This window comes from Quercus robur, chromosome 6 (assembly GCF_932294415.1).
Source record: "Quercus robur chromosome 6, dhQueRobu3.1, whole genome shotgun sequence".
In the NCBI taxonomy this organism is placed as follows: domain Eukaryota; kingdom Viridiplantae; phylum Streptophyta; class Magnoliopsida; order Fagales; family Fagaceae; genus Quercus; species Quercus robur.
Genome location: NC_065539.1, coordinates 4,350,526 through 4,378,335, shown reverse-complemented (window position 1 = coordinate 4,378,335; position 27,810 = coordinate 4,350,526). Strand labels below are relative to the sequence as shown.

General features: G+C 31.9%; 1 protein-coding gene across 1 annotated transcript in view; it reads right to left on the bottom strand.

The window, feature by feature from the left end:
* Positions 1–18,748: 18,748 nt before the first annotated feature.
* LOC126732386 (transcription factor MYB93-like) overlaps positions 18,749–27,810 on the bottom strand; it is a 19,372-nt gene continuing 10,310 nt past the window's right edge. Inside the window, exons 2-5 of the mRNA XM_050435182.1 lie at positions 27,663–27,809; positions 20,110–20,519; positions 19,884–20,013; positions 18,749–19,685 (exon numbers count right to left, since the gene is read on the bottom strand). Of these exons, the coding sequence (XP_050291139.1) occupies positions 18,941–19,685; positions 19,884–20,013; positions 20,110–20,242 (1,008 nt within the window). The 5' untranslated portion in view covers positions 20,243–20,519; positions 27,663–27,809 and the 3' untranslated portion in view covers positions 18,749–18,940. The remainder of the gene's footprint in view (positions 19,686–19,883; positions 20,014–20,109; positions 20,520–27,662; position 27,810) is intronic.

The window sequence follows — 27,810 nt, the reverse complement described above, 5'->3', positions numbered from 1 at the left end:
ATGCTTATCCTTACCAATATGATCACTTAGTGCCTTGTTCTTGACGAGAGGTCGAACCCTCGACCTCTACTCTGCTTAGCCGAGATGGTGTTTCTCCTCAGACTACACTTCCAACCCTTTATGACCAGACTTCTTCCACGGACCACTAACTTGTATGCCCTCGATGGTATCTACCTATCCTTGGGCGATTTAATGTCCTCGGACTCGACCCACAACCCAATACCCATTTTTGGGACCTTTATCCCTATAGTAGGCATGACAAAGAACAACTTCAATTAGAATCCTTGTTGTAGCTCCAACAATTCTGTTCTATTAGCTTAAGCTTTTACACACACACACACTCAAAAATATATATAAATAACTCATATCATCTTAATTTAAAAAACTATAAAAAGAGTAACATGTGATTTTGTATCAATTGAAATATAGAGTCGATACAAGTAGAAACAACAATCATATATGTTTCAACGCGGTTAAGTGTATTGGAATATTACTGGTTGACACAAAAAATTTCAACCAGTATGGTACTTTTAAGGTCACAATTTGGTTCCCATGCCCAAGGGATGGATGGGTTTAGGCTCAAAAAGCCCAATACAATGAATTTGTAGAAAGTGGATTGGAAAACTAGACTCTAATGAGTTAGATAACAAATATTGTGGATCCAGATGGCAAGAAAGTAAAGATAGACTGGTTTAATCTAAAGAAAATTTTCATGACACAATCCGAGGAGATCAGTTCTTGTATATATTTCTTTTGAATTTGATTACAAGTATAGTTCTTGTTGTTACAATATTTTTCTCTCCTTTTTTCGATCCCCTTCCATCTGGGTCTTCTTTCTATTTTATACTCTCTTCTTTCTTTCATCTCCACCCTTCACGTATACATTAGATTGCTAGTGTTGATCATTTTCCCATCAGCACATTCTTGAAGTCTTTGGGAGTAGCTGTAAGGCTGAAAAGTACTGTTTAGATATCACTTCCTCATTAATGCGGCCATAAAGTTAGCTACAAAGTATTCAATACGATGGTATCAGCTTTTTCTTAGATATTTCACAGCTCCCATTTGTCCTGTACGTTCATGATGCATATTCTTATCAATAGAATTTTCTAGAATGGTACTCTAGATGACAGAACACACCTTCGACCTCTGCTTCGTTTAGCCGAGGAGATACTTCTCCTCGGCCTTCCCCACCCTTCTCATTCGTAACTTGCTCGTGGAGTTATGAGTTTTACATCTTCATTACTGTTTATCTGTCCTCAGACCACTAAACGTCCTCAGACAAGGTCCAACATATATTCTTGGGCCCTTTATCCCTACAGTACTCTATATATATATATATGTATGTATGTATATTTTTTTTTCTGACATATATAATCTCCACACCCACATTAAATCTTAAAGATTATAATTAAACTACTCATTTTTTGTCTTTTTTATTCTTTGTACATGTCTTACTAAAGTATATTTTTATTCCACTTTTATCACTCTTAAGGTCCTATTGGGGATTGCCAAGAGTTTTGTAACCCAATTGATATTATCTAATAGAAATGTGTAGGTTTCAAATTCCCCCGCCCACAACTATTAAATTTAAAAAAAAAAAAAATTTAAATGTAATGGGAATTAAAACCCTTACCAATTAATTTGCAAAAATTATAAACGTGTAGGATCATCCATGCAAAGGGGAAATTGGTAACTGTAAAGCTAAGTTGGTGAAACTTTTGGTATTATATCAAAGAAAAATCAAACCCTTCCTTTGAAAAGGATATATTAGGGATTTAACTTTATAAGAGATAAAATGAGCGTGCAAAGTCCTCCTTTGGTAGCTCAGGAACTAAAATATTAATAAGCGGCTTGACTGTAAACAAATGAGGGCGCACTTTGCATTTTTTTTCTTCAGGTATGACTGAATTCATGAGTTGGCAAGCAGGACCACACCTTGACTATCTCAAACTTAAAGACAAGCAAGCCTGTTCTGACACGACATTTAACATGCAGACACTCTTTGTGGAATAAATCTCCATAGGGATAAGGGTGAATTAGAATTACTAATGACGGTGGTCCGTTGGCGCTATGTCAAATATCATAAAATTTTTGAGCGTTTTCATCATTATTAGTTAGTTTTGAGGTGAAGTGGTACGTCATACAAATTGATCAATGCATGTACCAGTTAGGGGTGTGTAGAAAACCCACCGACCCGCCAAACCCGACCCAACATTAAGGCTTGGTGGGTTGGGTTGGGTTACCAAAAAAATTATTATAACGGGTCGGGTTGGGTTTGGGTCATAAAATTACAAACCGCCAAACCCAATCCAACCCACCTATATTTAATATATATTTAAAATATATTTTATATTTAATAATTAAAAAAAAAAATCAATTGTAGGGCACTTATATATATATATATATTTAAATATATATTATATATTTAATAATTTGCATTTCCTCAATTCCTTTTACTAATACTAATTTAATATGTATATATATAATATATTATATAATTAATAAATTTTTTTAAATAACCAATTCTTCCTATCCTATATAAAAGCCAATTAGTTCACACAAATTCTAATAAATTACTATTGTTATTTAGTCATTAGTGTTGAGCCTTCAAGGAGTTACATTGATACTAATCTTTAGGTTTTTTTAATATATTAATATTTATATTTTTTTCTACTTAATTTAATAATAAATAAAAAATTGTCAAACCCATGAGTTCAACCCGACCCAACCCGACCCACGTGGGTTGGGTTGGGTTGGGTTGGGTTGAATTTATGTGATGGGTTGGGTTGGGTTGAATTTTTTTTTACCCACCATGGTGGGTTGGGTCAAAAAATTCCCTCAACCCGACCCATGCACACCCCTAGTACCAGCATAGGATCTTTTGTTTTTCTGTTGTTGTTGTTGATGGCTACTAAATTATAGAAGGTTTTTAAATCATCTTAAGGTTCAAAGCAAGAAGCATTTTAGGCAAACTTTGATACAAATGGCTTTTCTTATAATATATAACTAGTTCACGGTTCTTATATATTCTACTATTTTTAATTTGGATATTCCTTCACTCCCTTGTCTCGCGGGTTTAATGCCTCTCGGGAAAAAAAGAAAAGAAAAATGTGTTACATTCACAACATTTTTACAACAAATTATAAATGGAAATTTGTTATTAGTTCTAATTTAAATTCACAACTTATATTACTTTTTTACCTATTCGTAACAACCAATAACAACCTACCACTTAGAATTTGTTGTGAAAATGTTGTGAAAATATTATGAACATAGCTAGCATTTAAAAAAAAAAAAAAAAAAGTGCTAATAGAAAAAGCTTGAAGTCTTGAAGATAGTCATTTGTTTTTAGGGAAATTCCTTGTTTTCACAATAAACTTGTAATAGGGATAAGAGCTTAAATCATTTATTTATTTCATTCTTGGTTTATTTGATCAAGTAATATATGAAATTAAAAGTTCAAAAATTGGATGCATAGAAGAATAAACATATCTTACACGAGTATATGTAATAATTCCTTAGCATACATTGGTGATAAAAAGGATATGGAATCATGGATCTCGTATATATGAAAAGGGTATTGTACACACTTGCACTTGTTATATATTATATAAGATTCCTTGTATAAAACAACAGAGCGAAATATCATTGTTTTCCTTAACAACATCTCTGTGCTCACTAAGATATATAATCAATTTTTTTTTTAATAAAAAAAAAATAGCACAATAATTGTTCTTAAAGATCTCCAAAGAGAAATGAATAAGAGACAACGTAGTGATTGCACCCATGACGTATATCTAAGAAAATTAAATGGCGGCAAGATGTTATTCTATATAGGGATTGATAGTCACGAGGAGTGGGTGAAAGCTACTCTAGACAAGGAGAAATTATAAGGTCCACATGGTGTATAAGTGACGTGGTTCATCATTTCATTAAAAAATTCACACTTATTTAAAATTGCTGAGTTAAAAAAAAATCTAACAGAAATTTATTACTGACTCAGCAATTTTAAACAAGTGGAAGCATTTTAGTAAAATGGTGGACAAGTGACGTGGAACACTAGAGAACTAAGTGGTTCGTCTAATATTCTTGATAAGCACCTCTTCTGCATTAATTCCTTTGTGAAAATTAGGGAATTTAATTTGTTTCTTTAAATATACCAAATAATTCATTGTTTATAAAGATAGGAAAATGCTAACGAGTGCCCTTAGGGCACTAGTTAAAAATCCAATTAAAGAAAGTTTTGTCATCACTTTTATGGAAAATGAAAAGAACTGTCAAAACATTAATTGTTTTTTTTTTTTTCTTTTTCCATAAAAGCTTTCTTTAACTTGATTCTTAACCAGTATCCTAAAGGCATTCGTTAGTATGACCCATAAAGATATCAAGATCAATGCTATTTTTAGTTACTTTTTTCTACACAAGCAACTCATGAAATGGGAAATTTTACATAATGTCAACCATTTTAGTTTTGGGAACCACGTTATTGAAAAATCATTGGATGGGATTTATTTTGGTCATCTTTTAAGTTTTAAGAGTTGAGTCTAACATGAGTAGGAAAGATGAACTGAGAGAAAATGCTCTAGGAACAATAATATTTTGCCCTTTCAAAATAAAGAGCACTGCTTTAGTATAAATTTTAATAAAGGAAGAAGGTTTTATATTAGGGTTTAGTACTAACTTAAGATACAACACAACAACAACAAAGCTTTGATCCTACTAATTACAAAAAGGTGCTAAGAAAAATCGAGCAATACAGTGAACCACAAGGATTTTGATATACACTCTTTTTAACTTTGAATTTAGTAGGCAATTTATAGTTCTATGCGGTAGGAAGAAATTTAATAGTATCATTTACATGAAAGCAATCAATTCATCTTCCAAAAGTACTTGTTTTGCTTTTGAGGGCCAAAATTCACACAACATTTGCCTTTTGAATCTCTAAAGGTACTATTTACAGTGCTAAAGCAATCCATGGCACTGCGAATTATTTCTCTTTCTTTTTGGAGATTACTCATAACAGCAGATAAAGAATCAATGGTACGATTTAAGTTCAATCCAGAGCCAGTAAGGCATCGATCTCCTAGCACCAGAAACTGAGTCATAAGTCTGCTTCAGTGGTACCTGTTCTTTCTAGTCCATATGTATACCCTAAGGATGGAAATTATCGTGGATGCGAGATTTTCTAGCAAATGCTAAAGCAATTTTTTAAAAAATTTGTGTGCATAGTGGAAGCAAATAAACTATGGTCTTACCTTTTTCTTTTCTTTTAGGTGCTGAAAACATGATTACAAAAGATAATAAAGATGATAAGAGAGAAAAATGATTTTCTCCATTTCACTTTAAAGGAAGTGAGTCTATTCACAATTAAGATTTTTTTTTTTTTTTAGATATAACAGTGTAGATAGAGAGTGTCATGTTCTATTCAAATAAAAGGAAGTTTCATGTTGTGTAGAGCTAGCTTGTCTCCAAGAATTTCATAGATCAAAAGCTCCACATGGCTAACGTTTGATTTAGGGGCGGGTTGATACATTTGGGGGCTTAAGACAAAAATTGATTATCTTGTTTAATTTAGATGCAAAATTACTACTAATTAACATGAATCACAAAAAACTTGACAAAATTTTTCACACCTGTTAATGTTGCAAATTTATAGCAGTAAGTAAAAGAGTGGTGTTAATGGTAGACCTAGATCAGAATTAGTAAAAATTTGCCAAATCAACTATTGTGAAAAATGTTGTGAATTTTTTTTGTGTATTGCTCTTTTTTTCTTTTAGAAGTGTCACATTCACAATATTTTTCACAACAAATCCTAGGTATTAAGTTGTTACTGGCTTTAATTTGAACTCAACACTAAAATTATATTTTTGCTATCAATAATAATTTGAGTGTTGCGAAAAATGTTGTAAACGTAGCATTTTTCTCTATTTTTTGTTTGTATTTCATTTGATTAAAAATATTTTTTATTTGTTTGCTAATATTTGGGCTTAATTATTACTATTACATTGATAGAAATAACCCTATTGGTTGACATTTGGGGGCCTTTTTTTTCTTGGGGCTTAGTGACCACATCAATTACTTTTAGCATGGAGCCAACACTAGTTTGATTTCCTCAAATTATTGTATTGATGGTGGCAGTGCCTACTATTAGAGTATGAGCACACACTAACAACCTAAAATCTAAAATATATGAGAGAGAGAGAGAGAGATTTTCAACCTAAAATGGAACCCCTTCTCATTGATTGCTGAACTTGTTGAAAAGTTTCACCAACTATAAAGTGGATCATGTGTATCATGAGGCTAACCAATATGCAGATACCTAAACTAAGATGGATGCACAACAATTTCATTATTGTGTTTTGTTTTACCATCCATGGTGGAGGCATCACTAACATTTAATATGACCAAGCTTTATTGTATTGTGTTGTTTGCTTTTAGTAGTAATCAAGACCTGTTTGGTATGTAGTAATGCATCTTTTAATGAAATAATTATTGAGGGGTAAAACTATTCCTTATTTTTCTTTTTAAATAATTTATTCCTTAAACTATAATAGTTATTCATTAATGCATGTAATAACTTAAAATTTTAATATATTTACAAAAACATAAATCTCTTTATACACTTCATTATAAAAATAAAAATAATCTCTCTCATATATTCTTTATGCAAAAATCTCTCTCTCTCTCTCTCTCTCTCTCTCTCTCTCTCTCTCTCTCTCTCTCTCTCTCTCTCTCTCTCTCTCTCTCTCTCTCTCTCTCTCTCTCTCTCTCTCTCTCTCTCTCTCTCTCTCTCTCTCTCAGAGACACCTAAATACAACATTTCCTTTTTCAATTCAAAACCTCTAATTTTAGTTGCCAAATCAACAAACACACACAACACACGATAATCTTTTTCTTTTTTTTTAAAAAAAAAAAACCTAAAAAATATGCTCTTTCACTCTCTATACAAAAAAAAACCTCATAAAACCAATCTCTTCCTCTCTTTGGTACCTAAATACATCAACATTTGACACAATTTGGAGGCATTTTTAATTTTAAATGAAAAAAAAAAATTGATAGAGAGAGAGAGATTCATATTTATAATGTTAACAAAGTTCAATGGAATAATTATTAGGTACTTCTGGAGTATGGTAATCTAATATTCTCTCCTCTCAAGTTCATAATAGATTCCACTAATTAAATTTGTAGTAAAATCTACCATAAATGTGAGAAAAATTACCATGTTCCAAGAGAACCCAATAATTTTTGGGTTCAACGGGGGTGCCTAAAAAGAACATCAGCCCATTGAGTGGGAATAATATTGGGAACTTGACTAGCTGTAGACTCGAGCACATATAGCATGCATTGGAAATTATGTTGGGCGAGATCAGGCCGTGTCCAACTAATGGGCTCAGAGCGGCCCCCGTAGCCCAATTTGACAATTTCTAACAAAATTAAAACTCGTTCGAAAGATTCTCTATTTGGAATAGCTAATAAAGGATTCCGACGACTGCATATTTGTTACTATGAAGGTATTAATTATGTGTGAAGCTGATTCTGAAAAAAAAAAAAAAAAAGAACTGTGAAGGTTGTTATTTTCTTCACAAGTAGAAGGTAGAATCATCTAGTAAAAGTGAAAGATAAGCAATGAGTTGCTAAATTAATCTTCATAAATTTAGCTGTATGACTACTACAATTTGTGGGCGGTAAGTCCATAATTAAGGTAGAAGAGAAGGGATAAACAGTGCAAAAAGCAACTCTAAAAAAAGACCAAAATTGTTTTATGAATAATTTTAATATAAATTTTTTCATAATGTTTTGGACAACTTGCTAATCTGGCAAACTATTATTAGAGCAACATCATTTTTTTAAGGCTTCACCACAATTGTAAGAGCCACTGCATAGTGTGAGATGGAGAATACATATGCCGATGCATGCGCATAGAATAATCATTAGATCTTGGACGCATATCACAACTTGATGCTCATAAAGTTGTCCACATATTGTGAGAGAAATGATACGTATATCGATGAATAAGATAATTACTAGATGTTGGAAAAATATCACAACTTGATTTTGAACCTGTTACGTTTCTTAGATTTATCAATAAAATGGAATCTTCCTTTACCAGACCAACCAAAGATAGCTTATTACTGCTGTTGTTAAAATTTGTAGGTTTGTCTATGTGTGTGGCTGAGTGTGAGTATCTCTTTGCTAAAGAATTCAATTTTACACTGCTAGATAATACAATCCCCTGTTCTTGAATTTCTCTTGTATGATCAACAATCAAAGACATTTTTTTTGTATTTACATGATCTGAGAACCGAATGCAATGCTTGATTATTATATCCTTCATTACACATCTATGAGTTCCATAATGAGGTGGTTTTCAATTGGCCCATCTATTGCCGATGTCCAGTAGCATTAAGAAGGCCCACTCATATGGGTTTAAAAAACTTCATATTCCTTAGCAGATTTGGAGTTAGTATTCACGGGTGGGCTTAAAAAATTTTGTTTAGGAGGATGGTATTGAATATAAGCCTAATGGGTTTATAGTCTTAGTGTCCGTTTAGTATGATTAATTTTCTAAGTTTATTTTACTATTTAGCTTATTTTTGCTACTATTCATGATTCGCAGTGTACTTTTTGATATTACTATAGGTCTCACGGTACTATTTCAGCTAACTTTTACCTTTATTTATAGTACTTTCAGCAAAAAAGTTTTCAATTTCAATAAAATAAATGGATCTTAAATAAACCCTTAAACTCATTGTTTTAGGTTTCTTGTACTACACTTATATAGCACACCTTGTCTAGCAATATATAAGGCAAACTATTATATTTTATTTAATAAAGTTTAATACACAGACTATTAGACATTAACAGAATCATTTGTACACTAGTTAAAACACACGCAAAGTTAATTATTTAGAATTGAATGTTAAATTAAGTCATAACTCAATAATATATTCTATACAAAAGAATTAACTTTGATAGATATGTTAGCATTATGGCGTATGATGCACGAATTAATTATAATTATATTTGAAATTAAGCAAAGATCACATTTTTTTATTTTTTTAGAAGAAAATAATCCAAAAAATGAACTTAATTAGCATTTGCTGTCAAAATTATGCCTAAAAAAATATTGGGTAAACTCCGTATTTGGTCTTTATCCTTTACACCAGATTTCAATTTGGTCCATAACCTTTCAATTGTGTCAATTTATTCCCTAACTTTTTAATGTTGTATCAATTTAGTCATTGTCATTATTTTTTGGATGGAAATTATTGACATAATTAATAGTCAAAATAAGAAATTAGTTTCTATTGATATGGTAATAAACTAATTTTTTATTTTGGCTGTTTGCCACATCATCAATTTTCATCCAAAAGATGATAGCGAAGACTAAATTAACACGACACTGAAAGGTTAGAGACCAAATTGACACAACTAAAAAGTTAGGGATCAAATTGAAATATGGTGTAAAGGATAAAAACTAACTACGTAGTTTACCCAAAATATTTTACAAAATAAAATTCATTAATTAAAAACTTTATAGTAAAATTCTTTGAAATTTCATTTTTAGTATTAACTACTAAATTGTCTATCAAAAGTTTTTTTTTTTTTTAATTAAACCAATTAAGTCATCAAAACCACAAATGATCCAACCTAGGAATATACAAGAGTAAATCCAAGTCACCTTTAACTAAATCTGTTATTTCCATTATCCCTTCGTATTAAATGTCTACTAGTTCTATCCAAAAACATGTTGTGATGCAATGCAATTGACAGGTTATTGCCTGGTGGCACAAACCTTATCGTACACGCAGATTGGATACAAATTTTTTACTGAGAGTAGGAGCATAGGCTTTACTGAATCACTAATGATTACAAGTACTATGACCTTAAATCTTTAATCTTATCAAATAATTAGATCCCCTTCACCACAAAAGTACAACCAAAGACATCCAAGTTGGAAGCATAAAGTCAATCAGTTGAGGACTAGACTACGGTTAATTAAACAATATATGGTCATCTTTTTTTAATTAATATATATGTAGCCCAAATACCTGCAACAATCAATTTTACATCTTTTCCACCAACTACATATATTTTGAGGCCAATTTGACTGCAGTGTGATAGGCACAATTCTTATCAAATATTAACACAACAATAATAGTAATGATAATGAACAATAAGCATGATCCATGTTTTCCCTAAAATATTCAATAACTATTAAATAACCAGGAGTACTAGCACTCAATCATCTCTGCAAAATTAAAGGCAGATTTGGTAGGTTTACAGTAATAAACACTGTAATGTAATAAATATTCCTATAATTTAGCTATTATGTGGTTTGGTTATACTTTTATTACAAGAAAATAGCTATTTTTTATGAGTAGTTATTCTTTAAAGCTGGGAATAACTAGACCCTTTTAGATATACATCACTATCAGTTTCTTTAAAACCTTCTCTCCTCTCCCCGTATGTATGTGTTAAAATACTTAGGGCATGTTTGGTAGACTATAATAGGCACTGTAATGTAATAGTTATTCATATGGTTTAGTTTTTCTTTAGTTTGGTTATGTTTTTATTATAAGAAATAGTCATTCCTTATAAATAGCTATTCTTCAAAATGAGGAATAATTATTCCTCTTTAAAAAGTTGTATTAGCTATTCCTTAGTAAATGCAATAATTTTAAAACTTAATATATTTCCAAACAAACAAACTTTCCATATACATTTAACAATTATAAAAATAAAAAATCATAAAAAATAACACATATCTTTCTTAAATTTAAAAATAACAATTTTTTTTTTTGGTAATGAAAAATAACAATTTTTAAAGAAATATAATTGTATGAGTAAGATATTTTCTAAAATAAATGTTAAATTTCATTCTAATGTTATAACTCATAACCAAACTAATGAATATGTTTAGTTATTACATTACAACACACTTTATTACTAGTAATAAAGATTACAATTCCAATCGTAATCCCCATTCAGTGTACCAAACGTACCTTTAGTATTCTAAAAAAAAAAAAAAAAAAACTGGGAATAACTAATCCTCTCCAAAAGGAGAAATTATTAGGTCTATCAAGAGGACTGTTGACGTGGTTCTCCCAACCAATGAGACAATGTCATTTATACAAATGTGTGAGTGAGTATCCTAATTAGCACAATGAATAAAAAATAAAAATTACCACGTAATGTCACATTTGCATAAATAACGATATTTTATTAGTTGGGAGGTCAGGGAGGACCACGTCAACAGTCTTCCTAGTGGACCTAATAATTTCTCCTCCAAAAGGGTTGTAATAGCTATTCCTTAGTAAGTGTAATAATTTCTAAAAATTAATATATTTTCAAATATATAAATTTTTCATATACACATAACAATTATATTTTTTTTTTTTAAAAAAATCATAAAAAGATAACATCTCTCTCAAATTTAAATAATATTATTTTTTAGGAATTATAATTATATAAGATATTTCCTAAATATAGATCTTAAATTATATTCTAATGTTACAACTAACAAGTAACAACTAAACCTATAAACAAATTTAGTTATTCTATTACAATACATTTTATTCTCAATAATAAAAATTACTATTTATTTCGCATAATCACGCCCTGATTGTTTTTTATGCATGATGCGCGAGGATTGGCCACGTAAATCACACAGTGAAGATGAATATTTCCAATTTGGGATTAGATCTTCTTGTCTTCCTAAAGATAAAAACGGTGTTGGAGATGGGAAAAGCGGAGTTCAGAAACTCTAAAATAGCCATAAAATAAATTGTGCACATAGAACAAGGAAAGTCTAAGGGTCTTCATTAAGTTTTTTTTCACGATAAAGTGAGGATAGCATCTTCCACGAATATATAGTTAAAATATGAAAAATCCTAACCCCAAAGTACTTAAGCAATAGCAATTTATGAAGTATTTCAAAAAATTTATCTCAACCACAATAAACCAAAAAATAATAATAAAAGTAGTGAAAGACATATGAATTTATTTGGTAACGAAATGGAACAGTTTGGATCCATGTTGCATTTTGCTGCGTTTAAGTTTCTTACGTTTTCCCCTTTCTTTTTTTTTTTTGCACGCCTTTTCCCCAACAAGCGACTATTGTTCATGTACTGTATATGAACAGTAGCCGCAACTTTTGACCAGTATTCCGTGAACAGTGCATCCGTGCACTGTTCATGAACCCACAAATTTCATTTTTTATCAATTTTTTCATTAAAAATGGGTCCCATGGCACTATTTACAAATTTAAAAATTATTTTGCTATAGTATTTTCAGTTTTCAGTTTCAGCAAAATAAGTTCTATCCAAACAGAGCGCGTTTTTTTTGTAGTGAATCAATAAATTGAAAATCTCTTAAAAATTAAAATCACTCTAGAGGTTCCATGATTCGATAGAAAATCTACTATAAAAGAGACATGTAATGGTCCTAGAACTCTAGAATTTTTCTACACAAACTTTCTCTTCAAATTAACTAAACCTCTCTTTTGTAACACTGTAATTCCAGAAAGCAACAACAACGAATTCACTATTAAAGAATTGATGATATTGTTTCAAAGAAATAGTTTATGCTCAATATAGTGAATAATCACATAAAGGTTTTATGTTATGCCTCAAGGAAAAGGGCTCTTTTGATTTGCTTGATACGGTTGTTGTTTGTTTCTTGAAATTGTGCTTCAATGTTTTGTGGACATTGCCTACTTATTACAAGAAAAACATGAAACTCGAGACTTAACAATTCCAAATTAGTATTGGATTCCACTATTTTTTTTTTCAAGTTTTGTTAGACACTAATTTTTATTATTTTTATTTTTGACTGAACATATTTTATTTTTTATTCAATAACAAGAAAATTTATTAGCTAATGTCTGTACGGCAACTGACAGTTTCTTCCTTTGTGAAGAGGCAAATCTAAGATCAAATCCCTGCAACTACTATATCTAATAAAAAAAAAAAGAGAGAGTTTATTATTAACTAAACTAATCGACAATATATACCACTTGTTAACAATTATTTGACCATTTAACCAACGAAAACTATATGATTATTTAAATATAGAAGTCATCGCACCATTTTGTCTTTCCCAAATTTTCTCAAATTAAACACATGTATTTCATATAAGAAGGACATGCATGAAGGTGACCAATTAACCGTCTTTGTTTTTAGTTGAAACATACATGATATTAATTATCTTGAAGGGTATTTGTTAATGAAACATATCTTCTTCAATAGTATTCATAATTTAGGGATATATACAACTTATTGATCCTTAGTTGGATCGATAACCTACTCTCAGTTGACCGAATCTAATCACTAATGCCCAATTGAATTTTTAAGCAATGGTTCTTAGGAGACAAAAACAAATAAAAACAAAAAACACTTATATTCTTCAATATCATTATCCATCATCATATTCAACCTTATGGCGGCAACATTTTCTTCAGCCATGAAAGTGGATTGACCACCTGGGTGCGAACCAATAGAAACCAGTACCGCATTTAACATCACAGTTGAGATGACTATGTAGTGCCATATTATGTAAGTTACTTACCAAATACCAATGTCCCACCAAAGACTATAATCCAGTGGTATCATTGCGATTGCCATTGCTTTCCATGTTCATTGTTTGGCAGAGGCATGTATAGCCAATAAATAGACCCCCAAAGTTAATTTTAGTGCAATACTTGGAATCCAATTTTCGAATACGAGTGAGCAGGCTCACTTGCAAGTTAATATTTTGCTTTTAGAAGAATAACATTCGGTAATTAATTCCATTTTCATCAAGATTAGGGCTTCTAGCTTAGCAAAGAATTTTGGGTTTTATGATTGATTTGAAGAGTATAACACACGAAGATCCTTAGAAGTGGAAGATTCTAAAGTCCTCAAAATTCTCAAACTAAATACCAAGTTACTTGTTAGCTAGCCTTCTCTAAGCCATCCAAAAAGGATCAGTCCTCTAAGCCATCCTTAGCATTGATGCATGTTATATGTATAAACTGTTAGGCATTGTCACAAATTTCTAATTACATTTGGTTTGGGTTTTTTTTGGTGGGAAAGAAAGTATTTTTTGTTGACCAAGGAATAGGTATTTAAATCTTATAAGTAAACAATATCACATAAGGTCTTTGGCTCTCACATGGAAAGGACTTTGAATTAGTTTGAAAGAGCCTTAAACAGATTTTGTAATTGTGAGTTGCGGGTTTTTTTTTTTTTTTTTTTTTTTTTTCTTGTAGCTGCTGTAGCAAATTGAGAGAGGTGTGCCACAAGATTTGTATGTGACCTGCAATTAGTTTGTGAGAAGCTTTCTCTTGGTGGTGCGGAAATTTGTATTTGATTTGGAGTTTTGCCTCTTATTTTGTGTGTGGTGCTACAACTTGATATTTGTGAACTTTTGGTTCTTTGGTTTGAATTTTAGAGAAATCTTTTTGAAGGTGTTGTGCAATTTGTATTATGTGAGAGTGTCTCTAGACTATCCTTCTATTCTCCCAAATTTGATATAGTAAATTTATTCTCTATTACCTGTAGATGTAGGTCATTGTCAAATCACATAAATATTAATCTTCTCTTTGTATCTATTTTTCTTTATTCTTATTATTTATTTTAAATATTTTTCTCAAGTCTATAATATTTTCACAATTAATCTCGATATTTAAGTTTAGCTACTTTACAAGATAACCACTAATCATAGGGGGAACAGTATTCATTCAATTTCGTTCTTTCTTTCCTCTTTTGTTTCTACATGGCTTAGTTGAACTTAAACTAAAGATTTTTATCCACCTTGAATTCAACTCACTCTAATTATACTCTCACTTTCTTCTAGCGTATATTTAATCTATGCTTTCCTCACGCCTAGTCTCTGTAGCTCAACTTTTCATAACAATAAATCATTGTGGTACGCTTAAATTCATTGTTTTACATCATAGAATGAAAATAGAGGCTATGGTCCTGTTGAAATCACATGCCACATCAAGATATCATATATAATATATGTTTATTAATTTAGTCATTTAGATGAAAAAGAAACAAGGTAACATAAGACCTAAGTCTATTGACAAGTCTCAGAATATTGGTCTATCATTATTAAAGTTAAACTTGGCACAATTAGACGTTAAATTGTGACGAAAAAACTCATGACAATCAAAACATTGGTCATCATCCAACCAAACGGAAGAGGATTAGGTGGTAAACTTTTTGATTCTCTTTTTGGATATGACTTGATAACATGTTTTGCATATATACAATTAGGAATTTTCATGTTGCTTTGACAATCATGACCTTCTTGACTTTAATTAAGTTCCACTCTTTTCCACAACAGCTCAAAATACAGCTTACTCAGAGACTTAATTAATCAAATCCCACAGCGCCCACTAGATTTTGATTATTGTCACACGGCATCCCTATCTTCTACACTTAGCAGAAATGGTTTTAATTAGTGACATTAATGGAACAGTTAATTTGAAGTATTACAGTCAATCCCTTGTTAGAAAAGTAACAACATGAACCTACTAACTAAGGAAATAGTGGCATCCATCCAGGTTCTTTTAGCCATTTTCTTACGAGAGCATATTATTGTATGGATGTGTTTTTTCAAATCTTCCTCACCTATAGAGGTTCTTATCACTAATATTATTATTTTAATCATTGTGGTTATTAATTATTTATATCTTGAACTCTACTCTTTGGTTAATATTTCAAATCTGATTAATTATATATATCCAATATAGCTAGCTAAGACGTCGACAATGAATATTTAGTGACTCTCAAGTCATAAACTTTCCTACTTCCGAATAAGAACGGCATTCACCACTGACTTCAAACATTTTTCCCAGTTTCAAAGGCCTACCCTAAACTAATCACCGGCCTGTTGTAAATTCATCTCATAAAGAGGAAGGGTAAAGAAATGTACATATGATGAGTAGTAAGTAGTAACACTCAAATATGCATATATACATATATATATTAATGGCACCAAGTCATATTCAAATCTGTCATAAACCTAACTTTGATTGGCAAGTCTGGTTCCAGTTTCATACAGTCCTATTTAGTTCCTATCCATAAACACGTCACCAACTACCAGTTGATTTCATGAGATCTTTGACATGATATTTAACCAAGCTACATATTAACATGATAAAGTGCTAATAAAATGAGCTATTCGTTTATTCAATACACATTTAGTTAGCATACATGCTATCTGGCATATATATACTAAAGGTGACACAGGCCTAATGAGGTGCAATGTGTGGAAGACACATGGATCTTTTCCTTAAAATCACGTATTGAAATGTATAAATGAAGTTTGATCACATTCGATCAGAATGCTTATATATTAGCAAAAAGGTGATGCTTCACTTCTTTTCAAGAACAATGGATTTTCTATTACCTCTTATCCCTTAAGAGTCAAACTAGAAAAAAATCAAACGAAATATATAGATAGATAGATAGACCCTATTTGGATTATGCATTCGAAAATCATATACTGAATATATGAAAAATTACCATTTTTTTTCTCTGTTCTTATGTGAAGAAACTGTACGTACGTAGGTGATATGCACCGCTACAATTTTTGAAACTGTTCAATGGGATAACATAATAGAACCCCTAATGATCCTTTGCAGATCTAATTATCCACACATATGTTACTATAGTCGTTGGTCTCGATCTGCCTTCGTTTATACATACATAGCACACAAGGCAAGAAACGAATATGAAAACATATTTGAACATATGCAGAAAGACTTTTTTTTTTTTTTTTTTTTTTTAATATTGGATTTTAAATCTCACCAAATCAAACGTTTCAATGGTTCTTTAAGTCCAACCAAATGTTATGACCTTGACTTTTTCTTTCTTCACTTTATAGTAATGGAGTGTGAGAACCTAATACAATGTAAATACTATTTTATGATCCCCAATCATTCAAAATAAAATTGGAGACTACCATAAGCTTCCAACTAATTGCTTGTTAATTAGCAAATTTTATAAATCATTTTTTTTTTTTTGGCTTTATCACTGTATAAATTTTATTGTTTAATATATTTTTTAGAGAAGTCTATAGAAATTAACTACGTAAAAATCATCAAATAATTTTTTTAAAGAATCAAATCAATTATCAAACAGTTACATATTCTCCTATAAAAAAAAAAAAAATTTACATATTCCTTATTCTTTCTTTTTTAAAATAGTAAAGTTATATCAAGTTTGAAACTTGCAAACTATTACAAGATAGCTTACTCTAAAGTTCATTTTGAACGGAATAGATTAGATTTTATCGTTATATTATAAATATTTTTTTTAAAAAAAAAATCAACTTTTACCACTTAGGTATCTATTTACATTATTAAGAATAATGTTGCAGTCACAAACTATTTTAAAATATCTTTACAAATTGTTGATGTGACCAGTTTTTTATTAGTTTTTATCTAAACTTATCATTAACATCATTTTTTCATTTTTCAATAACCATTTAGTACTACATCAACATGATTTGTATAAAATTTTGTAGAAAAGTTTTATCTCTAGAATTATTCCATTATTAATGATGTGGTATCCAATCCATAGTGGAGTTACCCTAAGAACTCTAGAAAATATTATAATTTGGAAGAAATAGTGTGCTTCCCATAAAATAAATTTGTACAAAATGGAATCACTTCTATTGTAAAATTGTGGATGCTTAAAAAAGTAGGAATGATTGTGAAAAATAAAATTATTCGTACTCGTTGAAAAATAAAATTTATTCTAGAGTTTCTCTTCATCTCTGACAAGTCATTCTGGAAAAATAGGACAGATATGACTAACCTTGTTCCTACATTTTCTTAAGTTAGGTCATAATACAATTGAAACGAACTTCTAACAATAATACCGGGTTCTCACATTAATTGGACTTGGCCTTTGTTGCTCTAAAAATGATAATGATTGCATGGAATATGCGTGCAGTCTTTAGGAAGTACTGCAAGGTTGTTAGCCTGGCCGGACAATTTATCCATCATCTCTTGCAAGTCAGAAAATTCCGAGAACACTTGTGTTTCCTAACTACTCATTGCGAATCCTTCTACGTCACTTTTTTGACATTAATGCCTTGGTCAACTTTCTCTCTCTCTCTCTCTCTCTCTCTCTCTCTCTCTCTCTCTCTCTCTTTCTCGGAAGACAATAGTCTCAATGGCATTTATATTTTTCAAGAAATTGAAATGGACCTTCCCCTTCCTGCATAGTGGTTGGCTGGTCCATGTTTAACTTACCCAGAATATTATAAATGGATATTACAAGATAAAATAAGCTACATTTTATATACATAAAAGTAAAGAGAACCTTTTTTCCTGTGTGAACATCCGAACTTGGAGAAAACTTCTCGAATGGCCTCTAAACCAATAAAAATAACATGAATTTGGTGTTTTCCCATCTAATTTTCTGTAATTATCTTTTTGTTATGTTGCACAGTTTGTGTGAATGAAAAGATGGATCTCAATGATAGAGGTTGCGGCGCAAATATGTTTTATAACATTCTTTCTGCTTCTTCCCACATATCATAACATTATATATACCATAACTTCAAATCCATATGGTGCGTGAATGATATTTAATTTTAAAAAAGGAAAGGAAAAAAAAAATCTGATCATATGACTAGTTTGTGTTAATGTATGAGAAACCTTTTTTCTCTTTTTTCTTGCTAAGGTTTTTTTCTTTTTCGTGCTACTGGTACCCTAGCTAGTTCTCTTAACGATAAAAACATTACCTAGCTCAAGCATTTCTTAAGATTTCAAATCCATAGATTACAATACTACTCAACCACTAGAAACAGCTGGCGTATCATGACGAAGATTATACACACGACGAAGAGTATAATACGCTTAGGAGAATTACTATTACACACAGAGTATAAAGTGGTGGTGCAAGTGCAACTACAAACCTTTCACACACATCTAAGACTAAGAAAGCTCATGGAATAGAGGGTCCTCGAGGAGTAGGTCAGGCCAAGCAAAAGGGGCTCCTTCATAGCTTGAAGTACTGCAAGCATCGATGGAATTAGTCTCTGCGGGTGGAGCCACGGAAGGAGATGGAGTACTTGAAGATGAAGCAAGCCATGGAGAATTGGGAGAGTTTTCGCCTTGGCTAAATGCCGTAAACTCATTTGCTTGAACCATATTGTCCTTGTTTAATGGTGTTTGATAGGTGCAAGGGTTTTCCAACTGGGGCAAATGAGAGAAAAGGATTGAATCAGGGACTGATTGAAGTGTGGAAGTTCCAAGAGATTGTGTTGGGGTATCCAATTGATGAGGTGAACTCAAAGCTAAGTTATCTTTCATGGAAGAAAGTGAATTCAAAAGACTAAGAGTACTGTCCATGTCCATGAAACTACTGTTTAAGTTGTTGTTGGTAGCTCCATTAGAAGCTAGGGGTTGGAGAAGATATTGTAGGTATTGAACCCTAGCCATTTGAATAGCCTCTGCTTGTAGTCTCACAGCCTGTTCTTCCCATGAGTGGTGATCCACAAGCTCTTTCAAATTAGCCAGAGCTATAAGATGAGGCAAGCTCGAGAAGATATCAGTTCGAGGCCGGTGTGTCATGGGGTCAAATCCCATTTGAATAAGCTTTTTCTTCAAATGGGTATTCCAGAAGTTCTTGATTTCATTGTCAGTCCGACCAGGTAGGTGGCCTGCAATTGCTGACCATCTTGTAGAAGAAAAAGAAAAGAAAAAGTTAGAATAATTAAACAAGTAATTGTCAAGAGTATAGTAATTCAGTTGTATTATTCAATCCTTCTTGTGTGGAAAATCAGAGTTCAAGTTCCCCTTCTTATTTATTAGAAGAAAAAAAAGGCATATATCATTATTTTTCAATAAATAAAATTATAAATATTGCTAAAATTACTTGTTTCCAAGAACAGCATGAAGATTCAGAATTGTTTGTTCTTCATCTTGGGAAAATTTCCCTCTCTTGATATCTGGCCTTAAGTAATTTGTCCATCTTAACCTGCAACTCTTCCCACATCTGTTAAGCCCTGTAAAAAAACACAAAGTAGACTGATCACTTTGAGAGAGAGAAAGAGAGAAAGAGAGACAAAGATGGGATTGGAGTGTCATGGATCCATATATACCTGCAAGTTTGGGAAGAGCTCTCCAGCTTCCATGGCCATGTTTTTGGATGTATTTGACAAGCTTTTGATCTTCTTCAGATGTCCAAGGGCCTTTCTTGAGGCCATTCTCATCACAACAAGGAGGCCTTCCCATGTTTGTTTGTTCCCAACTTCTTCTTTTCTCCTTAAGAAAAATGGCTGCCTTCCTCAAATCCAACCTTTTTCTTAAGAATGGGGCTGCCTTCCTTAATTCTAACCTAACCTTTCTATATATATACACACTCTTTGGTGTTGTATGTCCCCCTGACTAAATAATTCCCAATTTGTATAGAAGGTGGTTGACGTGCTAATTCCCCATTTGCTAGCAAAACAACCGTATTCCTTTTTTCTTCTTGCAATGACAAAAGTATCCTTCTCTCTCTGCACCATTTCTTTTACAAGGATTGACTTTGTTTTAGTTTTGGCATTTAATTAGTCTTAAATAATTAATCATAAGTGGACCCTGATTTTGTGTTTGTCTGGGAGACACAAACATATAGCATCCGAACAGTCTGATGGAGTGGCAATCTTTTAATTATGTGACTCATATCCTAATTCTTTTTAAATGGCTAGCTAAATCTATTTTTACATGTTGATCAGTGCACTAAAAATATGTGTGGATATCCTATCAAAAAAGAAAAAAAAAAAAAGTGTGTGTGTGTGTGGGGGGGGGGGGGGCATAACTTCTCGGATAAGCAATTGTGATTTAAGAACAAATGTAAAAATAAATTATATGCAAGTACATAGAATACATGTAAATGACATTACTTCTTAAATTTACCATCCTGTTATGTGAAAGTCAGAATAGTATTTAGATGTGCTAAAGCAACTACAACATAAGAAATATGCATATTGGTAGGAAATTTAAGCGCTCATTGAAGTGAAGCATTAACTCTTAAGTTCTTGTCTTAAATCAATATACATATCTTTGAAGACAGCATACACCTTCAGGTCAATTTAATTGATTTTTTTTGCTTTTAACCTTACATCATAGAAATAGTCGAAAATATACACAATTTCTATGTGCGTACATAATATAGACCACTTGATGAGTGAAGCAAGCCCTAATTAGATACCATAAGCTTTGGAAATGCCATTTAAAGTTCTAAACAAGATTTGTCAAATCTATAAGAGGAAAGAGCAAACGTGAGAATACAATAAGTGTCAGGGCAATGTTTGGTTTCAAGTGCCTAATTTAACTGATTAATTATGAGCCATTATTATCCTACTTTGGGTACGTACAAATTAAATTAGGGCTAGCTTAAAGTAAAAGTCAGCATCAGGGAACAGGTGGCATGCACGTCATTGCTGGTCGGAGGCTATTCCATGCACGCAACAAAGGCTATGGTTTCGTCACTGATTATTGCATGGTTTCTTTCATAAATCTTTTTACGTATTTATATAGATGGGTCCTCTTCTCCCCTTACAATTCTGGCCAGCTTACGCATTTTTAGACGTAGTACTACGCCACTACCACTAGTCTCTCAAATGAGTTTGGCTTTGTCTTTAGTAATGGTTATCCACAAACCAATCACATTGCGCCAAATCACACAAATGTAGAAGCAAATATTCAACATGGAGAGAGGCTCATTTGGCACTTCGAAGAAACTATGAACCCCCCCCCCCGCCAAAAAAAAAAAAAAAGAACTTAACTAAAAATGATTGCAAGTATAATAATATATCCTTTTGAACCATCTTAAAGACTTAAAGCTGCCACTACTTTGTTTTTACTCTTTATCTCAAAAGCAAATATCACAGTTAGATCAGCTACAGGACATAGAAGGGCTGGACGAGTTTTTTTAGTTGTTGGCCAAGAAGTTGCACAATTATTAAAATTTTCTTTTTTGCTTTGTGAAACAAAGGAATAGGAATTTTTTTATAAGTAACTTCAAAGTACAATGCATACATTTACTAAAAATATCTCCGATAGACTTCCAAATATAGTGATGATATACATAGGTAAGCATGAAGAGATCTAGAACTATCACTGAAGTGTTTTAGATTCTGACATTTCAATTGGAAATCAACGCCGGATCATTTTTTGACCATATACCTTATTTTGACACCAAGACATAGTTTTTATAAATGTATAGAGATAGAAAAGATTTTTCAATACTAGTGCCACTAAAAAAATTATAATAGATTATTGATCATTTTCTATAACTGAATCAATGTGGAAGATTTGAGAGAGGGGGAGGCTGGGAATGAAGCACCCTTGCGAGCCAGTGGGTCACTTGATTCCCTATTCATGTCCAATTTGTAAGGAGGAAATAGTGATCATAAGCAACAAAGTAATAAAGACTCTGACGGAGGCTATTTCTTAATAAAGGTGAAAAGTAGAAGAACAATGTTATGCATAATTACCTGATGTAACATATATAGGCTATACATAAAATTATTACTCTTGTCCTTTGGGATTTCTAATATGTTGAATTTGAATAGTGCATCATAATTAATTTTGAGTGCTCGCCAACTGCATTGCTCATCAGCCAGCTCAATCTGGGACTTTCAGTTTCTTTTTTAGCTACTTGAGAAAATTGGAGTCAACAAAACCTTCTTCAAGCTGTGTATCAGAAAACGGCAACTAATATTTGTGAATTTATTTATGAAACTCTAACAGACACTGTCAATGTCTACCAAGATCACACGCTAAAACGTTAAAAAAATATATGATCCTAGAGAACCAAATCCAATGTGAGATGAGAAATTTAACACCTAGGCAATCAAATAACATAGGTTTTATCACAAAACTTTCTAAGATAGGGACATGAAAAGATGTGACCCTTTGACCATTGGAGGTGATTGTTAGACAGGAAGTTGGTGTAGCAAACACCCCAAATTTCTACCCCCTTTGACACCCCAAGACAAATTTCTACAACCTTGAGAACGTGTCGGCTGTGATGCCTCCGTCCTTTCTTCTTTGTCCCGTATAGAAAGATTCATCACAGAGAGGGATCGTTTCACCATATTTTTTCTTCCAAGATGGAGGAAGATTTTTTTGTTATTGATCATCACTGTTAAACGAGAGAGAGAGAGAGAGAGGGAGAGAGAGAGAGAGAGCCTCACAGCCAACATGCATCCACAGTAGAAAGCCCCAAACAATTGCATCATTACAATATTAAATTGTGTTTTACAATAAATCCAATGTAGAGTATATAGAAGAATATATTAGGTTTAGTATGGAAACCCTAGAAGCCCAATCTGTAGTATTACAAAAACCATGGTAGCCTATAGCATTTTTAGACAATTATGGTCTACAATATTTACACTAATATCCTGATATATGATATCCTAATATATGCTAACATCTTCCCTCAAACTTGTGGCAAAGGTTTGATAAAATCTAAGGGTACATTTAGTAGACTGTAATAGGCATTATAATGTAATAGTTATTCTTATGATTTAGCTATTCAGTAATTTGGTTATATTTTTATTAGAGGGAATAGTCATTTCTTATGAATAGTTATTTGTTAAAATGAGGAATAATTATTCATCTTTAAAAGGGTTGTAATAATTATTTCTTAGTATGTGTATTAATTTCTAAAATTAATATATTTCCATATGCACCTAACAATTATGAAAATAAAAAATCATAAAAAAATAACTAATCTCTCTTTCAAATTTAAAAAATATTGTTTTTTAGAAAATATAATTATATGAGTAAGATATTTCCTAAATATATCTTAAATTTGATTTAAAATGCTTTCATTCCATTGTCATCAGGATTCTATTATTATTATTATATTGTTACCAAATAAATAAATAATAATAAATATTACATTACAGCATCTTGTATTCCTTGTAATATATATTCTTATTCCTATGTAATTACCATTACATTCTACCAATCGTTCTAAATTTTGGAAGAAGAAAAAAATTCAATGCAAGGAATGTCTTTAATGCTCATTGAATGAACTAGGAGCCACGAAGAAAAGATTAAAAAAATTCATCGTACAAAAAGAAGAAGCCCTTGAAATGCGTGATGCATATGAAAGACTCTATCTCACTGAAAACATGCTGTTACAGTCTCAAAGAGTGTTTGCTGTGCTTTTTTAGCAGAAGAAAAAACAAAGAAAAACGCTTAAAAATAAAGAATCCCCATAATGGAGGAATGAGCTATGGTGTGAAAGTGAAAGTAGGCGCATCTCTATCATGTATGTTGTGTTGAGTGAGGACCTATGGAAATCAAATAATAGGTCAAATATGTCACCAAGGTGAAACAGGAACATGAGAACTCTAAGCACATGTGAGATACATGGAGGGTGTCTTTAGAGTAGGAAGTGGTGGATGCAACCATTGGTAAGCACATGAACAAAACTAAGAGCATCCACTTCAGAGGATGTAAACCTTTGCATAATACAAAAAGATACAAATTTTACACATTTTGCCTAAAAAATGCTCCACATCAATGTTTCTAAAAGTGTGCATATTTGCACATTTGCTACAGTAACCATGTATATATGCACGGTTACTGTAGCTTTGTATTTTATTTTTTTAATAATTTTTTCTCTCACTTCTCAAGTCATATTTTCTCTCTTCTCCTTCAACTCTCTCTCCCTTCTCCACTTGACTCTCTTCCATCTCTGTCTCCTCTATACAAATCATCAATTCCACACAAATCATCAAACAAATCCCAGATCTAGATCTTAACTCATCAAACCCATATGGTTTTCTTAAATCTAAATCTCAAACTCATCAAACCCATTTACAAAAACCATATCATCAAACCCATATACAAATATATGTGAATCATCAAAGAAGAAGAAGTGGTCAAGACGAAGAAGAAGAAGTAGCAGCTATAGCAGTAGCAAAAAAAAAAAAAAAAAAAAGCAATGACAGCATTGAATAAGCAGCAATAACAACAGCAAACAACGACAGCAATAGATGAAGGAAATGGCGGCCTAGAGATAGAGGTTCGCCTTTACGGTGGCTATTTAAGTTTTGTTTATGGAGGTTCAGCCAGGGAAGTTTTGTGGTGGTCTGAACTCTGTAGAGAAGAGAGTTGAGAGATGAGAGAACGTGTGAGAGATGAGAATGAGAGAAAACGTGTGAGAAAAAATAAAGGTAAAAATAATAATAATAAATGAATATTTAAATAAAAAACGGTGTATAATAGATAGTCTGATGTGAGTGTTTTGGAAAAGTAACCATGTAAAATAGAAAAAGTAGGTTTTTATGCTAAAAGAGAAATTTTACACATACTGATGCAGTTGCTCTAAGACTGTTCTTGAGGGCGTGTGTAAGTGCAACAGTGAAACAATGATTCTAAAAGGACTCGAATGCAAATATGGGGAGCCTATGAATATAGGTGGGTCCTCGTGGATTTAGATCCTGGGTGTGAGCTCTAATATCGACAGTAGAAATGACAATGAAGGTTAATAAAGAATTTAGATTGTGATTCTACCATGTTAAAGTAGAAAGAATAAACTCTGAGAGAGAGAGAGAGAGAGAGAGAGAGAGAGAGAGAGAGAGAGAGAGAGAGAGAGAGAGAGAGAGAGAGAGAGAGAGAGAGAGAGAGAGAGAGAGAGAGAGAGAGAGAGAATTGACGTGTTTTGATTTGACAACTTACATCCACAGCATAAAGCCCCAAATAGTTATATCTTTCCTATATTAAATTGTCTATAATAAATTACTAATTATCCTAAAAGTTTAAATTATTAAAAAATTGTGAATTTAATCATTTAATTCATATTCCAAGTGTGCTAAAATGAACCCAATGTATGGCATATAGAGTAATACATTAGGTTTAGTATAGTACTCTAAAACCACAATAATATGTGATATTACAAAATTACAGTAGCCCATAATATTCAGATATGCATGGTCTATGATATTCATCATAATTTCTTCATTTATAATAGTATCCAAATATATTCTGACAAAAAATTATAAGATTAGTATATATCATACAAAATTGTGCAATGTTATTATGCTTTAGGAAATTAATATTTTGATACCCAAATATATGGTATATAAGAAATATAGTTGCAGTAATCACTTTCACGTTTTCAAAACCATGCATTTTTGGGTAAGATCAATTTAAGATATTCTAATGTATTGCAATTTAAACTTCCAATTTAAAGCTTTCCTCGGTATCATAGAATTCCAAAAATCATTGTATCATAGTTAAGTTCGCAAGCTAGCCTAGTATACTGAGCTTAATTTGTCTTGTTTTAACTTAGTTATCTATTAATTAATGAGCCTAAACATTAGCTTAAAGCATTTGCTCGAGCTTTGAATTGTTCACAAACATTATACTCATTAATTTGCCGTCTTTGAAACACATGCTATTCACACTGATAAAGGTGTATGATGCATTACAAGGGTTAGTCAATGGCCATTTCGTATATAAACTCAAATCTAGGGTCCATTAATTTTATCCACAAAGATGTCATTTTCTTATAGAAAAGTCTTTGTGCAGTTGTGCCACATAAAGTGGCACAAAAAAAAACCACAACTCGCCCATGTGGTGAGTTGTGATTGGCGGAGGGGTGTCCCACTACTATCCCTCCACCAATCACAACTCGCCACATGGACGAGTTGTGGTTTTTTCTGTGCCATTTTATGTGGCACTAAAATGACTCTTTTCTTATTTCATAAGTTAGCTCTTTCAAACCTAAACTCATACAAAAGCATCACATCAATGTCCACGTAGAATTAAAGTAAAAAAAGGACGACAAGTGAGAACGCCAGCCTCTGTATATGTTGCTGTCGCCACAAGTTAATAACTACTAAACAAATCAATTATCAAATTAAGGTTTAAAGAAAAGTATGAGAGAAAAGAGTTAGAATTATTATTAAGAACTCATTAACACCTTCTTCACGAAATCTAGCTAGTGACAGATTTTACACAAACACACAGAGAGAAATTAGTTGCTTCTTCAACTAAGGTTCCTTGTCCGGTGGACCACCTTTCTCAAATCAAAAAGGAAGCAGGTTTATAAAGAATTTAGAGCGCGTGTGATGTCACCTTAACCTTGTGTTATTCATTAGAAAATCATGGTTTGTGGTGTCAGCTAAACAACTGATTTGCTTGCTCGGTTAAGTTTCTACCCAATACATCTGAAACTCGGACTTTCTATGCTTTTTCATGACACGTATATGGTTTGTCTTTCCCATTCCATGCAGAAGAAAACATTACTCTAATACTTTATAATTAACTTAGGCACGTGCCCCATGTATATATTATAAATTTTTTGATATTTCATTTGGTTCTTGCGGAGATTTTGAGGTAAACAATCAGGAATATATTAAAATTTACATATTTTTTTCAAGCATTAAAAGAAATTTCCTTTAGTTTTACTCATTCTTCTTGTCAACCATTATAGAATAAGCACAAGTGAAGGAAAAAAATATATATCAGAAAACCAATGAAAACAGTTTATTTTCCATGCCTTTCTAAGCGTTTAATTAATTACTTAATTCTCGGACAATTCCAGAGGAAAATTTGGCTATCAATGTTCTATAACATGATGATAGTATACCTAAGAAGAAAGCTCATGGATTCCAAAGTAAATTAAGCATATATACACTACCTTTAATGAGGTTCAGAACCTTCAATAAAGTGCATCTCGGTTTCTAGCATTGACATGAGTAGTACGTTGACTAGCTTGATAAACACCCAGATGAGTTTTAAGACAAAGTTAAGAACTTCTTGCCACCTCTAGGGTTTCTAGCTGCATC